Source organism: Antennarius striatus, chromosome 1 (genome assembly GCF_040054535.1).
Source record: "Antennarius striatus isolate MH-2024 chromosome 1, ASM4005453v1, whole genome shotgun sequence".
Classification (NCBI taxonomy): Eukaryota; Metazoa; Chordata; class Actinopteri; order Lophiiformes; family Antennariidae; genus Antennarius; species Antennarius striatus.
The window spans coordinates 24,349,550-24,364,703 of record NC_090776.1 but is presented as its reverse complement, the minus strand read 5'-3'; the positions used below and the strand labels follow the sequence as shown (position 1 = coordinate 24,364,703).

The window sequence follows — 15,154 nt, the reverse complement described above, 5'->3', positions numbered from 1 at the left end:
ACTATCAACAATTATCTCTGGCCAAGCTGCTCCAGATGGTCTGAGCATTGTTAATACATAATATTTTAAATATTTACATCTATGATTAAGAATCATATGACACAAATGGGACTTTTCCAATAACAGGGATAGGGTTTGCATTGCTTTACTTTTAATGTGTCAGACGTGTAGGACTGACCACAAAGGGGGAATAGAATTTGACATAGGCCTTACTGTGTATATGACACTCAACACATAGTTGTTTCGGTTAAATTCAAGTCTGTAGTTAGAATGAGCTCCACTGCTCATATCTTTAGCACTGCTCACAGATAATCTCGCCATTGGAAGTCATGATATTTCTCTTGATGCTATATTATATTCTGTTCAACTCTTAATAAGCGCTTATTAGATAGATAGATAGATAGATAGATAGATAGATAGATAGATAGATAGATAGATAGACAGATCCATCCATCCATCCATCCATCCATCCATCCTTCTTTATAACCTAGCCTAGCCTATCCCATAACCCCGTAGGGTCGTTGCGGACCACGGATGACCCACGGTTGTCATCATATGGTGTGTCTTCAGTAATTGAACCTGGCGGTGCTCATCCTTCTCCAGGCTGTTTGCAGTTTAATGTTATACAAAAAGTAGAGATCAAAGAAACTCACCTGCATTTCTATATAAGAACAAAATACTTCATGAGACAGAATCGGTTGCTGTATGACAAACCACAAAGGAAAAAGTAAACTATTTTAATGACATGTTGAAATTCAACTATTTACAAGATCTCATACTGAGCAACAAAAACCTTTCCCGCCAAAACCATTTGAAGAAGAGAATTGCAAACACTGTTTTTACATTATGTGAGGTTCTCAGACAGATGCTCACGTATAAATCGCATCAGTTTAGCAGGGAGACGAGTATGCATGTTGTTGCTGTGTAGTCCTTACTGTTATCTTTCCGCCCACACTCAGATGTGTTTTGACACTGTGATAAATGAATGACCTTTAGCCATGTTTTTCATACTTTCATTTAATTACTACAAATTATATACAGTTTACATCACTGCTATCATGGCCGTACCCATAATGCCAATCATGAGCAAACACTGGTTTTGTCCTTTTGAAGAGAGTGGGTTTTTCATTTCTGCCACAAGATGGTAGTATAATAAAGACAGAGGTCCTACCAGACAAAAACAGATTCTCATACAATTTTAACATGAAGCATCACCACCCCTCAAACAAGAAACAAAGGTCATCACTTAACAAGATTTATCACTCTTACTGATGACCCCACACAGGGATTAATATGCAAGAATATGCAGGTGATTTGACAAACAATAACAATAATCTGTAAAGAATATTCTATATTTTACTGCAATTCACTATGTTACTATACTACTAGGAACCCTCTGAAGGACAGTTCTTTTTGTTGCTTTGAGGACAAGTTCTTGGGTGGCTAATTAAATGAAACTTGACCTTCTAAACAGTACATCTGACAAGGGCGGTGAAATCTGACGCATTCAGAGCTGAAAGGGGGGCCTGGAAGATGCTAGGACCTGTAGTCTTATAGATCAGTATTAGCTCTCGTTGAGAGGACAAATTAGTGTTCAGGGAGCCTTAAGACTTTTTTCAACAGAGTCCAGAAATTGGTGATAAATTCTTTGGATCTCAGTAAAATTGACACAAACTCAAATGATTATGTCTTGAGAATCAAAGATGAAGGATTTAATTTTATTTTTGAATCTCTTTACTTTGACTCAGTAGGCCAACGGCATTGACAACACTTAAATAAAATCAGTGAAAATGCATGAGGAAATAGTTTTATGTCAGTGGTGTAGAGTTGGACTCTGCTAAACTTCATTCTGTTGGGTGAGGTCCGCTGACACGCTATTGAACTCAGTGGCTCGAGTGCTCATCCCAAGGTACTGCTTCAGGAACTCACTGAAACGTTTTTGGTTGTTCCACTTGCGGGCTGACTTTCGAATGCCGATGAAGCCACCATATCTTTTCTGGTAAGATCTTCCTGGATACAACAGCTTCCTGTAACCGTGCCTCCCTTTGACAAAGCCACCAAACCTTTTGGAAACCGTCAAACCTACATCACCCTCTCTGTCAGCCCCTTTTTCTAACTCTTCCTCATCCTCATACTCATCCTCAAGAGAGAGGGTATTCTGAGAGTTATAGGCAGTATTCAGTTGGCTGCCCCTGGTGCCCAGAGCCCTCCCATTCACCCCAAGAGGCCCAGTCACATGATCGAACCGCTGCAAAGCAATAGGGAGCAGCAGACCTCCATCCACCTGTTCCTCTTCTTCAGGATAAATGGCCTCCACTTCCTCTTGAGAACGTTTCCACATAGTACCAGTAAGCGAGGAAATTTGTGATGACAGCACCTTACGACAAAAATCCCAGTAGGAGGATGGGGAGACCTTGTTTTGGCACTCAGCAAGACACACCTGGCAAAGACAAGAAATCATTGCTATAAATATAGTATATTGCTATATGTATTTAATTGTGGGGTTTTTTTTAAATTCACGACATGTCAGCTCAGTCATTAAAGAGTGGAAAATGGATATCATATATTATAGTACAGTATTTTCAATCAGTTCTTGGTATGGTGTAGTTTGTGACTGATTTTGGTTAAAACCATTAAAAAAAAAACCTTGTTGCGTGATGTTGTTTTTAGTGGTAACTATTTTGTTTTGTTTGTTGCTGTGGTTGTTATATTGGCTTTTTTTTTAACCACAAATTCATTCATTTGAGTCTTATGATATTTCAGATATTTCAATTCCTCACAAATTAAACTGAATAAGATAAAGATGTCTCTGAGAGATGTATAAAACAATATAAACATTAACAAAAATGTTTAAAAAAAACAAAAACAAAAAACGCTACACTACTGCTATAGGAACTGTTCAAGTGGAAAAATGTTAACAAAAATCAATATGACACAAGAGCTTTGATTTGATTTCTAGGTCATTCATCACCCTATATCCTTCACTTAAATGGCTGACTACATATCTGTGTGAGAGATCTTTCAGAGTAAGTCTGAAGACTGCAGTTATGCATGAAATAATGCATTTCTTTGAGCTCATAACCTGCTGGTTTCATGAAAGAGACTAATTATGTATGTCCTGATCCCTTATCGATTGACAAGTAATGCAGGCAAGTGTGATGGAGAAACAAAAAATTGATTTTGAAAAGGGTGCAATAATTCAAAAGATTGCATGTGAGTAGTTACAATTCCTCAAACAGCTGTCCTTAAGCAACATTAACAATGCAAAGTTTTGTGTTTGTTTTACGTGCTCTACAATGTCTTACGGTTTTCCCTGACAAAATGAGAGACACAAACATGTCATTAAGTGAAACAACCACAAGGCAAAAGCACTGAGAGGATAAATACTCATTTTTCCCCAGGAATCAATTAGTCGCAATAAATTAAAACTCAAATGCCGAAAGGGTAATTTGATGAGTCATTGACATTACACAAGAGGAGGAAGGATGAGATGAAGATGAGAGGTGGAGTGAGGGGCTTTTTTAAATTAAAAGAGCCCTGTGGAAAGTTTTTGTTCATGTGAGTTGTTTTTTTTTGTTGTTGGTTATTTTTGAGGAGTTACTTTGGAGAGACAGTGCAGTCCTGATTTTTCTATATGGAACATCTGCCAGATAAAAACATATTGTCAAAATTTATTTTATACTTCAATATCTTGAGTTTTAATCTCTTAAAGTCCTCTATGGCAAAACAAATAATTAACGGATACATTCTGCCTTGGAAAAACACAGACATCACCGATAACATGAACAAGCCATTGTTTTATACAAATAACCCATTAAGCCATTAAAGTGAGGATAAGTTTACTTTAAAGTGGAATTTTATTTTTATGTCATTCAAAAAATGTTTTCTCACCATGGTGTTGAAACCAATCTGTTTGGAAAGGATGTTGCTGCAGGACAGGCAGTCTGCCTGGCAGTCAGTCTGTCCAGGATCACATAAACAAAGGAGCAGCAGAGCCACCACAGTCCTCATGGTCCCAGTGTCTGCTGTACGACAAGGGACAGAACAACCACACAAGTTCATCACAACAATTCGATACAAACTTGCTCATTTGTAAAATGAGGTGTTGAGTATAGATGTATGCCACTCTGTTCATGAAACTACAATTGATCAAGTTAGATTAGAAATACAGACACATATTGATTTTAACCTGGCATTTAAAATGGACAGAAAAGTTCTAAATGTACACATTTTAATAAAGAGTCTGTGAAAATACTTGACCCACATAGATCAAGTAGTATACATTATTTTTTTCCATTAAGAGCTCAGCTGTATGAATAATTAGAATACTGACTGAAATGTGAAATAGGCATTTGTTAAGCATATGTCTAAAGTTAGCTTTCAGTGAAGGTTGTTGAACTATGACTTCTCTAATACAATTTAAGTCAAATTTTATCTTGATAGCAGGCAAAATATGTACAAATATTTAAAAGAACTGCTGAAAGTTTCAAAAACATTTATATATGTGTGCGAAAGATAACTTCAAGGCTTCAGAGAAGCTACATGCAGTCATTCGGTCAAAGCTGTTGTATGTCATTGATAAGCCAAATGAGGGTCCTTACCAAGCAACAGTTTTGTATTTCTTTTATTATATACATTTAATAAAGAACACATATTCAACACATAACCGAATCTTATAGTTGTGGCAATGACCCTCCATAGCTGCAGTAGCTGTCTTTAATCGTTATGCTAAAATTGTTGTCAAACTACTTATGAACAAAACAGAACTGAAAAAAGCAATTCACAGGAGAAATTTTAGTCATTTATTATTTCTCATTATTTCTACTTTGAATCTTGGGTGAGTCAGATTTTTCTGTTTAATAGCTTAGGTAATTTAGAGGCAACCACATGTGATAGAGTGTGTATCTATCCACAGCTCATTTCATATTGCTGTGAACCTAATAGAGTAATATTTATAATTTCTACATACATTAATGAATGTATGATCAGGCCCTCTCATTATTACAAAGATTAAGTAAAAAATTTTTAATAACTTCTGTTAACTCCTCACTGTCCGTAGCTGGCAGTAAATGATGGCATCAATAACAACTACACCGAGAAAAAAGGTCTCAAAAACCAACCTAAAAACAAAATATACGGTATGTACTGTTTTGTTTTGTTTTTAGGTTGTTTTGTTGTATTTGTTTCTTGTTGGAGCAGTTCAGTCTGGTGTTTTTTTGACGTCAGAAACACAGACACAATTTTCCATCAGACACTTGTTAACTTCTTTAACTGATGCCTCAATTTTAGCCTCTGGCAAAAATCTGAGTCATTGTTGATGACAAACACACACATTCATAATCACAAAACTTGTACAATATTTGCACAAGTACATGACACACACACACACACACACACACACACACACACACACACACACACACACACACACACACACACACACACACACACATTCTTTAGCACTGCAAATGTATACACATCGCTTACACAAATCCATTAGGCAGTACTTTGATTGACACAGCCATAAACAAATTCACCCAGACAGCACCTTTCTGCTCTTTTAACTGTAGGCAGTCATTATCTATCTATGAAGCAGAAAGTATAATATTAATTTGTTTTTCATCATACACTATTTGATAACATTTGTGGAATTGGATTTAATTGGAAAAATTGAAAGGTAGTAAAATTGTGGCCGCTTTTTAAATCTAACAAAATTATTCACTTCTCTATTGTTGAGATAATGAATGAAACAGCTTTCTAGCCTGATAGGAAAAAATTAGTTTTTCAATGAAGGACACTTGAGAATAGCAGCAGTGATATTGTAGAAAAGCTAAGAGTGGGACAAGGTTGGCAGCTGGCAGTGCAGTCTGACTATCAGCTTGGGTATGTTCATTTGGCCACCATAGATCTTATCTACTATCCTCGTGTCACTGGCCCAGCCTCCTGAAATTAGCTGCCATCATTAGCTGCCATCAGTAAGACCAAACAATACAACACATATGTATTTGTCTATCCTGGAGATGGGTTTGGTAGTTCCGTTTACTCACGGAACATCTATTAACACACCCTAAAAGCAAGCAGTAAAAAAATTCTGATTCACCCCTTTTCTCATCAGGATTCTCATCAAACCTGAGCTCTATGCTAGATCCTGCTTCACAGTTTTATGCAATAAAACTGACAGAGGATCATGGTGAAGGTATTAAAAATATGATGTATTTGTTAGTGTCACCGTATCAACTTGTGAAATGAAACATAAGAGTTGAGGTTGATGAGAATTAGAATGGTGTTATATTTGGTGAGAATGGTCATTTTATGACTTCACAGTCAAGTCATGGTTTCTATGTTTTACCAGATTACCAGAGTTCTGTTACATGAGAAACTATGGTTTCTGTAGATGTCTCATTTTTCATAATTCCCTCACATGTCAAACGCATCTTCTCGGATCTCCACATTTGCCGGTTTATATATGCCTCGATCAAAACAATCTTGATAACTTAATTCATTCATTTGTCTTCTTGACTGATTCTTCCACCAAGGTTTTTCTTCTTTTTGCAGCTCACAGTGGTTGCCGTAGTCTACCCCAGCTTACTTACGTGCGAGAGGTGGGGGACACTCCATCTTGATAAGTTGAATAATTAATTAAAATCCAACATAAAATATGTTCTGTCAGGTGTCGATGGAGGTTTAGGGGTTATCCTTAATCCTTTTTGAGGGTAAGTAGGAGTAACTTTAAACCACAGTGGTTAACTGCTGAAAAATAGCTGTTCCCCTTTATTCCTTTTGGAAAATGTAATTCCTGATGTCAACAGTCGCTCAAGCCTCAGTCTGGGTTTTACAGATGCTTGTGCGCATGCAGAGATTCACACGACACTCTCACCACTGAATGTCATCTTTATCTGTTTAACTCTATGAAGCAAATTGTGTTATTAAAAGCTCTGTAGAAACGAACTTATCCTCTCAGTGAGGTCAAACACTGACAGCTCTCTTGAGAGCCCTGAAGGCCCAATTACTCTTTAATAAACTGATCAACTACTGAGTTAACCAATTACATTAAGTGATTACCATACGGTACTGCACTAAGACGCTGCTGAAGTCCGACAGGTGACGATGAAAGAAACCTCTGCCGATAGAATATCGCTCTATTATATTTGCCTGGACATCTGTTTTTTGCCACCTTAAGGAGGTGTGAACATCACAAGCCTATGATCAGCGGTTTTGTCATTTTAAAACATCAGGATTCAGGCAAATCATAGAAATCACTCAGAGAGTCTTAAAGTTCGGCAACATCTCGGATACTAAAACAGGAGCAAAACACTAAACAAGATTATGTCAAAACAGGCGGTCTAAAAAAATTCCTTGTCACACGTTATTATCAATAATTACAATAATAAACATCATCCAGTTAAAAGGGTTGTTCAGATGAAGACAGTTCTTCATAAAGACTAATTCTACATCACTATACAGAAATGATGAACACTAGGAAAGAAGCCGGCTACAAGTTCCACTATTGCTCTGTTATTACACACATATTCTTATCTGTGAGTTTGCACAATGCATGTGTCTATTTTGAACCATTGTGAAGAGATCATCATATTACTGTATGTGCCCAGGGAATACACTACGGTGATGTAATCACAATGACATTGCTTTACTACTGCTGCCAAATAAAGTAACGCCAACTCATTTATGGGCCCTGGAAACCCAACACTATATCTGATATTGTGTTTATCATCTAACACTTAAAAGTCATTGAGAAAAACATGATCCATATCTGTAATATGTCCATATAACAGATTTATACTTTTCACCCACATATACTGTAACTATTGGCCTTTTATAGAAATAGAAATATACAATATTTACAACTTGTGAAGAGCTGGCAGACAGACAGTCAAATGGCAACAGCACTTCTATGAGTGAAACATAAGGGTAAAAATTGTGGCCTGTCATCTCATGAAGTATAATACAAAATATTTTGGCACATTGCAATCTGAATCATGAAAAAACTTTGACATGAATAAGTATGTTGAGTTAGAACTGTTAAACTATATGTTCCAGTCATCAAGTGTTGTCATCCCATAAGTCATGAGTCACTCAAAGCAAAAATATTTTCAAGCGTCGTCGCTCCGCTATCAACCATTTTGGCCCTTATCTCCCTCCTTTATTTCCATTTTCTCATCAAGAAAGGGAAGTACAAAATAAATTACTTCCAGCCTGGACAGCGACTTAACGGTGGATTATTCACACGTGGTTGAGCAGTGGAGCCACGGATGTCCATCCTGTGCTTTTGCTTTATTAAATGTTTTTTCAGTACACATGGGCGTGTGTGGTGGTTCTAATTCTGGTGTTTGGTATTCGCATCATGTTTCAAGTTTTTCGATTACCCAACTTAAATCTGATCTGACAGTTCAATGCAGTTCAAAACTGGTCCATATTAATTGAATATGCAACAATTTTCTTTTAATGACATCTTAACCTTTACTGACTTTAATATTCCAAAGGTATGAATACATTAAAAAAAAATAAGGGAGATTAAATAATATTGGACATGATTAAGGATTTTAAGATTAAATATGCTTTAAAAATTAAAATGAATAATAACTCCTCCTTAGAGAAGGCTAAAACATTAAATAAAAAAAAATCAGTCTTGAATATTAAGTATATACATGATGATGGCTTTGTTAGATGATGAAGCAGTTTGACAGGTAATTAAATGTTATTTGGTGTTCTGCCTGGATCCAGATTACAGACTGCTTCATCTGTCAGAAAATTCACTTTGATTGAAAGCCTGTCCTAAACCCACTCAAAACACATTGTGCACTTTGTTTCAATATTGATAGCTGGCCATTGATGTGACACATTTCAGGACACTAAATCCATACTTCCATTCAGGTTGACTGAAAATATCTGATCTATAAATTGTCTGTCACTGCCTACATAAAGTATTTACCTCATGATTCCTCACCACTATCATTACCTCCATCCACCTCTGTAACCCACATTCACGTTCTACCTCTTTAAGTCTCACCCACTCATGCTCTTCTTTTCTTTCCATCTGCCTTGGTATTTCATGTATGTACGTGACAAAACTAATATGTAAAATGTAAAATTTCATGTCCCAGAAAGTAATCACTGGACAAAAGCAATTCAGTTCTTAAAAGATAATAACATGATTGTTTGACCTGTTAATAGACAATTGCACGAGATTTGTTTTAGCTTCGTATTCTTTTTTTTTTTTTTTAACCAGGGAACATTAGCAAGAAAAAATCAGAAAAAAATGGCCAGGCAGTAACAGGACTACTCCTACAGTCATTATTTTTCTTGGTCTTGGTCTTTTCCTGTATCAAGCTAGAAGACACCTTTTTATTGAAAATATTCTCCATCAGTCAGGCTGCATGTGATGTGGAAGTAGATTACATGCTGAAACATTGGTCACGGTGAACTAAATCATTTTACCTTTTCAATGCATCTAATCACTAAAGGTCGATTACATGGAGTAGAGAGGGTGTTGCTTGTGAACACATATACAGGGGTCATATCAGACTCATTCCATATTGACTTTTTGTCTTTTGAGAAGTATTGCCTTCCAGCCCTTTGTTCTCCATCCCAACTGCATATTTTATATATATATATATATATATATATATATATATATATAGAGAGAGAGAGAGAGAGAGAGAGAGAGAGAGAGAGAGAGAGAGAGAGAGAGAGATAGATAGATAGATAGATAGATAGATAGATAGATAGATAGATAGATAGATAGATAGATAGATAGATAGAGATATAGAGATAGATAGATATTCTTTAATAAAAAAAAGATGACACTTATTACAATTTCTATTTTGATGTATAAATGCATGTTTCAATTGTCAGATTACGAAGATTACGAAAAGAGCCTGATGAAAGATCAGACCAAAAGTACAAAACAAGTTAAAAAAAAATCTTGTCTGGCTTTCCGAAACCTAAATAATCCTAAACATGACTACTACTACTACCATAGGATTTATTACTACTGAAGGTTGAGCTGTACCATCAGAGAAATGTCAGGGAGTTAAGTGCATAAACCAAGGTAAAAGCAACACAGATGCAATGAGCAAATATAAAATAAATGCTGTGTGTATTCCTATCTACATAATAGATTTGTCTCTGCTTTCCTTACAGAACAAGTTTGATATTCTATTTAAATTTCTATTAATCATTATGTTATACTGTGTTATCCTTTCAGCTGAAATGGGTCTCTTTCAAACAAAATAGGAAACAAAGTATTTAAAACAAATTGCATGCTGTAACTTTGAATTTTATTTATAAAACAAGTGCACAGCTTCAGTCAGTCTCTGTTGGAGGCAGATATCAGTTTAAAGAAGCTTAATAAAAAAAGACTTTGACAGGGCCCACAGCCAACATGAAGAAACTGGATTGTGGAAGCGTGATGCATGCACCAATCTCCTATGAATGATAATGACTTTTTCCAGAGAATTTAATGGTCAGTAGACAGGTGCTTTAAATGCTTGCTTCTACGTTTTATCTCAAACAGCAGGTTGGATGTGCAGAATAATTTACTCTGGCAAATATTAAATCAGCTTCTTAGTACAGATCATCTTTGTTTTGCCGCACAACTATAATGTGATAAACAACATCAAAATAATATCTATATCTTTACCCCAGAACTGAAATTAGTGCAACTATTATTTTTTCTTTGTGAAAACAGAACAAAGAGATAGGCACTGGGGGCAGCAAGAACACGTGAAGGACCAACTAAATCCTGCTAGCACAAAAAGATGGACAGGATCCTGCTGTGTCAGGATCATTGTAGCTTTGGATTAACTCCCCATGTTTTCAGCCATTCAGTGGACAAACCAGACAGTACACCAGCACCATGTCACATGATGTGTCATCGTCCATCCATTTTCCTCATCCAGCCTTAGAATGAGAATTGCGTCAGGTGTTGACATGTCTACATAGGAAGCTAACAGGTTATACTGTGCCTGTAATGAACCACTGATTTTACTGATGTGGCAGAATGACTGAAGGGGAGTTTTTCGGACACGTGACTGTGGAAAAGTTTGGAATGTTTTGTGTGATTTGTGAATTTCTTTTGGTGAAGTTCTTTTTGGAGAGGATACCACATTCTGCATATGGACTTATATTTTGTCTTGCTTTTGTTGATGCTGTGTTTCATGTCTCTCACCAACTACACAGTGCTTACCAGTTCACTGGTTTACCTTATTTCATCAGGTAACAAATGTGATGTCACAGCCAATAAAGTCTGAACTTTATGCATTCAGCTGTTTTTGCATTTGGACTATTGGGGCAAGTCTAGTCTTTCTGATCATAGTCTAGTGATATGATCCTGAAAAAGTTTAACAAGACATTCACAGAAGCCATATTATATGTTTTTAAAATTATATCTTTAAGCAATATGTCTTTATCAGCAACATCTCTCTTTCAGTCCAATGACCAGCATCACCTCACCTATGTTTAGTCATGAAGAAACAGGAACGCCATAAAATAGCCACAAAAAAGTGACTGAGTGTGTCATGATCCTGTTTGTTAAGTGTTTTTGCTTCCCCGTGTTTCATGTCTTGTCTTCCTGTTTTATTTTGTGATCACTCACCCCTGTCTCTGTCCCAGGTTCCCGTTTGCCCTGCCCCCTCCCCGTCTCCATGCACCTGATCCCTGATTGTATTTCCCGCACCTGTCTCCTATCACCCCCATTACTCCTGCATATATTCCCCTTTTGTGTCTTGTCTCGTCACCAGTTTGTTGTAGTTCTTTGCTCACGTCCCAGCCTTTGTCATAGTTCTATTCATAACTTTTTGTGTTTGAACCTTGCTTGTTTTTGACCTTGCATTTTCGCCTCCTGCCTTGGATACCTCTGCCTGGATTGACTGCTTTACCTGTGTACCGAACCTTGTCTGGAATAAACCTTGTTTGGTGATTTTACCGCTCGGTGTCGTGCACTTGAGTCCTGCCTCCCTGCGCTACGGTCATGACAGAGTGATATAGTTGACATAGATTTCTTTGTTGAACAGTGTTTATAATTTGTTCATAGTTGGCTGAATAATCAGAATTGGAATACTTTATTGATTCCTAAGGAGGAAATTGCTTTTTATAATGGAAAATGGCTCTGGAAATTATACACCAAGGGGGAACTTTGTCCCTATCCTTCTAGGAGTAGTGTTAACACACTTCTATATACGCTATACTGTAGTCTACATTTGCTTCCTATGGCTGTCCAATTTGTACTTGTGACTTAATAAATTCTAGGTACGTGCAAGCAGTTCTGAATGAGTCCGGTTTTGAATCCCTTGGGGATTAGAACCTCACTTGTGATCATGTGGAGAAGCTAACAAACTTGGTAAGGCGACATCAAATGCATCATCATCAGTGCAGGAAAGTCAACACAGATTTAAAGATTTAACAAAGAAATCTTAATACTGCACATTGTGACATGCAAGGATTTATGTGACGTAAGCTTTAATCAGCATTGTCTGGATTGCTTTGTCGTGGCTTGAATGTAACATGAGCACCGAAATACATATAAATGTAGTGCAGGTTTAACATACTACAAATGGCCATTCAGAATTAAATTATTTTCTTACAGATGGGTCCATTCATTTCTTTCAGCCTGGTCAAAGACATTACTGCATTTGGCTTGGTTCACCCAGTGTCTCTGGGATTGCCGGAACAAAAGCTGTTTACAGATAAATTTCACAGCTACCCAAGTCTGTTGTAGTCACGGGAATGCTCTGAGTATTTGCCCTCGGGGATGAGAAAACAGCTACTGGAATTTTCTTTGAACCAGTTCATGATGATGTTTCAGTGTGAGTGTTATTTATAGATGTACAGCAACTTAACTGTTACCGTATTTAACCTTTCCATCCCTTCATGAACTGGACATCTTCCTATTTTAGTCCAATTGTCAATAAAAGGCATAAAAAGACTTAGACATTCATTTTTGCACCTTTACTTTTGAAAGTTCATGATCTAACATCAGTAATTTCTACCGTTCTGAAACTATTCTACTGGCATTCTTTTTTTTTCCTTCAGGGAAACTCACATTACCTGTTATTTGTACCATTTCCATGTTTTTCTTATGTTGAACTTTCTGGAAATATTTCTATAACAACTGTATGATTAACTCAACATACCTTAAATAAATTGCCTGTCAATGTCTGAAGCTATAGGATAAACACCAACTGACAGCATTTCTCTGCTAAGACTCGCCTTTAATTCACTCAGTGGAGTGCAGCGCTAAATCGGGCCTTAATGATTAATGAGTAATTGGAAAGAACGATGTTTGACCTTTCCCTCGTTACTAAATACCAACGCACTGAAAAAACAAACTAGATGTGTCGCCAGCAGTCTCTTCACCTTCAGCTGTAAGTAGTGGGGACATCCCAGCATCCTTATGCTTTTAAGTCACTCAAGTGTGTAGTATTTAACCTTGGGCAAGTCGTTAATGGTCATGATAGACTGTAATAGCTCTGTTAGAAGTAAGCCATTGAACTGTTACATCAAGCTTCAGCGGTTTGTTTCATGAGATATTATCCTACGCCACCTTGTCTATCACTGAGGCCAATATAAATTCGTTGATTAGTATCATAAGAAATTTGCTGTGCAGAGGTCAAAGTTCAGGAGATCAAATATTAGCAGTAGCTGCAGCACTCAACCTATGACTACACACATCAGGCATCCTCTGATGAAGGGGATCAAGTGATTGGGGAAATAATATGTTTGATGCACTAGACCTTACAAACATCTTGTCATTGTGTTTCAGCCAATATTAAATATTACAGTCTGATCACCAGCTAGAAGGAGAAGCAACACTAGGAGAGAAAATAATAAAATAATCCTCTTTGAAAGGAGTGATTCAGATAAGACTTTTTTTAACACTGCAATGCATCCTTTCTACCTCTTAATCAAACGGTAGTTATGGCAAAAATGCAGAGGATTTTGCATCACAGGTCAGAGGTTAAGTCTCCACCATGTCTCTCCTTTTCCCTTTATCTTCTTACCTGTGTTGGGGTGAGATTGCAGGCGCCTCTAGAGGTCCCTCGGAAACAGGTTGGGGTTCGTCGGTGTATCTTTCCCTCCCTCTGTCTCAGTGTGGTTTTTCTGACTACATGGAGGCTGAACGCAGCTCCTCTTATAGAGTTCCACCCCTCCCCTCAAACCTCCGTCTCTGGTTCTCTCTCTCTCATAACTCCCTTCATCACAGAGAGAACGTGACGGAGGAGGAGGAAGAAATGAGGAGAGCAAGGAAATGGTAGAGACCATTGAGAAACGGAGAGTGAAATATAGGATAGGGATTACTTAAAAGTGTAACAAGAAGAAGCAGAAAGGAAAGAGCGAAAGGAAAAAAACTTGATGAGAGAGGAGAGATGGAGAGACTGAGTGGAGAGAAAGAAAATTTAGGAAAATTTTCTAAAAAGCTTTAAAAGTGGGGGTTTATGTTTGTTGCATAAGATGAATACATGAATCACTTAACTGATTAAAAATATTGATCATGCAAATATTGTTCGTATCAAAACTTTACTGTATATTTCATACGTAAGATATATTGTTCTTCATGTGATTCGAGGAAGTGAGGTCTTGTTTCTACATCAAACTTGGGAAAGTTTCTCTGAATCAATCAGTAGATACGTTTGAATAAGATAAGAAAAAAAATATATGGTGAAGTGATAAATGTGAAACAGTTGCAAAAATTCAATGTTAAATGTTCAAATATCCAAGCAACAATCAAAATATATTTTGGGACTGTTTGGTGCAAGTTGTAAATTGTAAATTAATTTATTGGTCAAAAAATAGTCCATGTTCCATGTGGATTTAAAAGTGACATCCAGATTATCTTGTGATTGTTCCAGTATGTGTTCTACGAGACGAAACAAGCTAGCAAATTGTTTGTGTGTGTGATACATTTGATGAGTCTGGTAAGGAGAACATAAGCAACTTTCAGGGTCAACTCAAAATCAGCTTTGCAAGGAAAATTCTAAATTGAATTTGTAGAACAACAAGCAGCATAACTTCTTAACATATTTTGTTTCTGTGTAAAAATTGGAGATGCTAGAATTGGTGTTTTTGAAGATATGCTCACTCACTTAAAAGTTAAAACCACATGAAACCACAGACAAAACAAAGACAATCAAATAAA

General features: G+C 36.8%; 1 protein-coding gene across 2 annotated transcripts; it reads right to left on the bottom strand.

The window, feature by feature from the left end:
- Positions 1–762: 762 nt before the first annotated feature.
- On the bottom strand, positions 763–14,119 carry pnoca (prepronociceptin a). Of its 2 annotated transcripts, none has more exons than XM_068318411.1 (3): positions 14,019–14,109; positions 3,892–4,022; positions 763–2,440 (listed from the first exon to the last, which is right to left on the bottom strand). In XM_068318411.1, the coding sequence occupies exons 2-3, from the start codon at positions 4,009–4,011 to the stop codon at positions 1,838–1,840; spliced, it is 723 nt and encodes a 240-aa protein (XP_068174512.1). In that variant the 5' UTR covers positions 4,012–4,022; positions 14,019–14,109; the 3' UTR covers positions 763–1,837. The 2 variants fall into 2 exon arrangements, with proteins under 2 accessions (XP_068174512.1, XP_068174511.1); XM_068318410.1 differs by having other exon boundaries at positions 764–2,440; positions 3,892–4,025; positions 14,019–14,119.
- Between the last annotated feature and the right edge of the window lie 1,035 nt (positions 14,120–15,154).

Coding starts and splice junctions, on each gene's coding strand:
- pnoca (XM_068318410.1), bottom strand. CDS start 4,011: ATGAGGACTGTGGTGGCTCTGCTGCTCCTTTGTTTATGTGATCCTGGA. Junction 2,441..3,891: donor AGATTGGTTTCAACACCATG/GTGAGAAAACAT, acceptor TGTCTTTGCCAG/GTGTGTCTTGCTGAGTGCCA.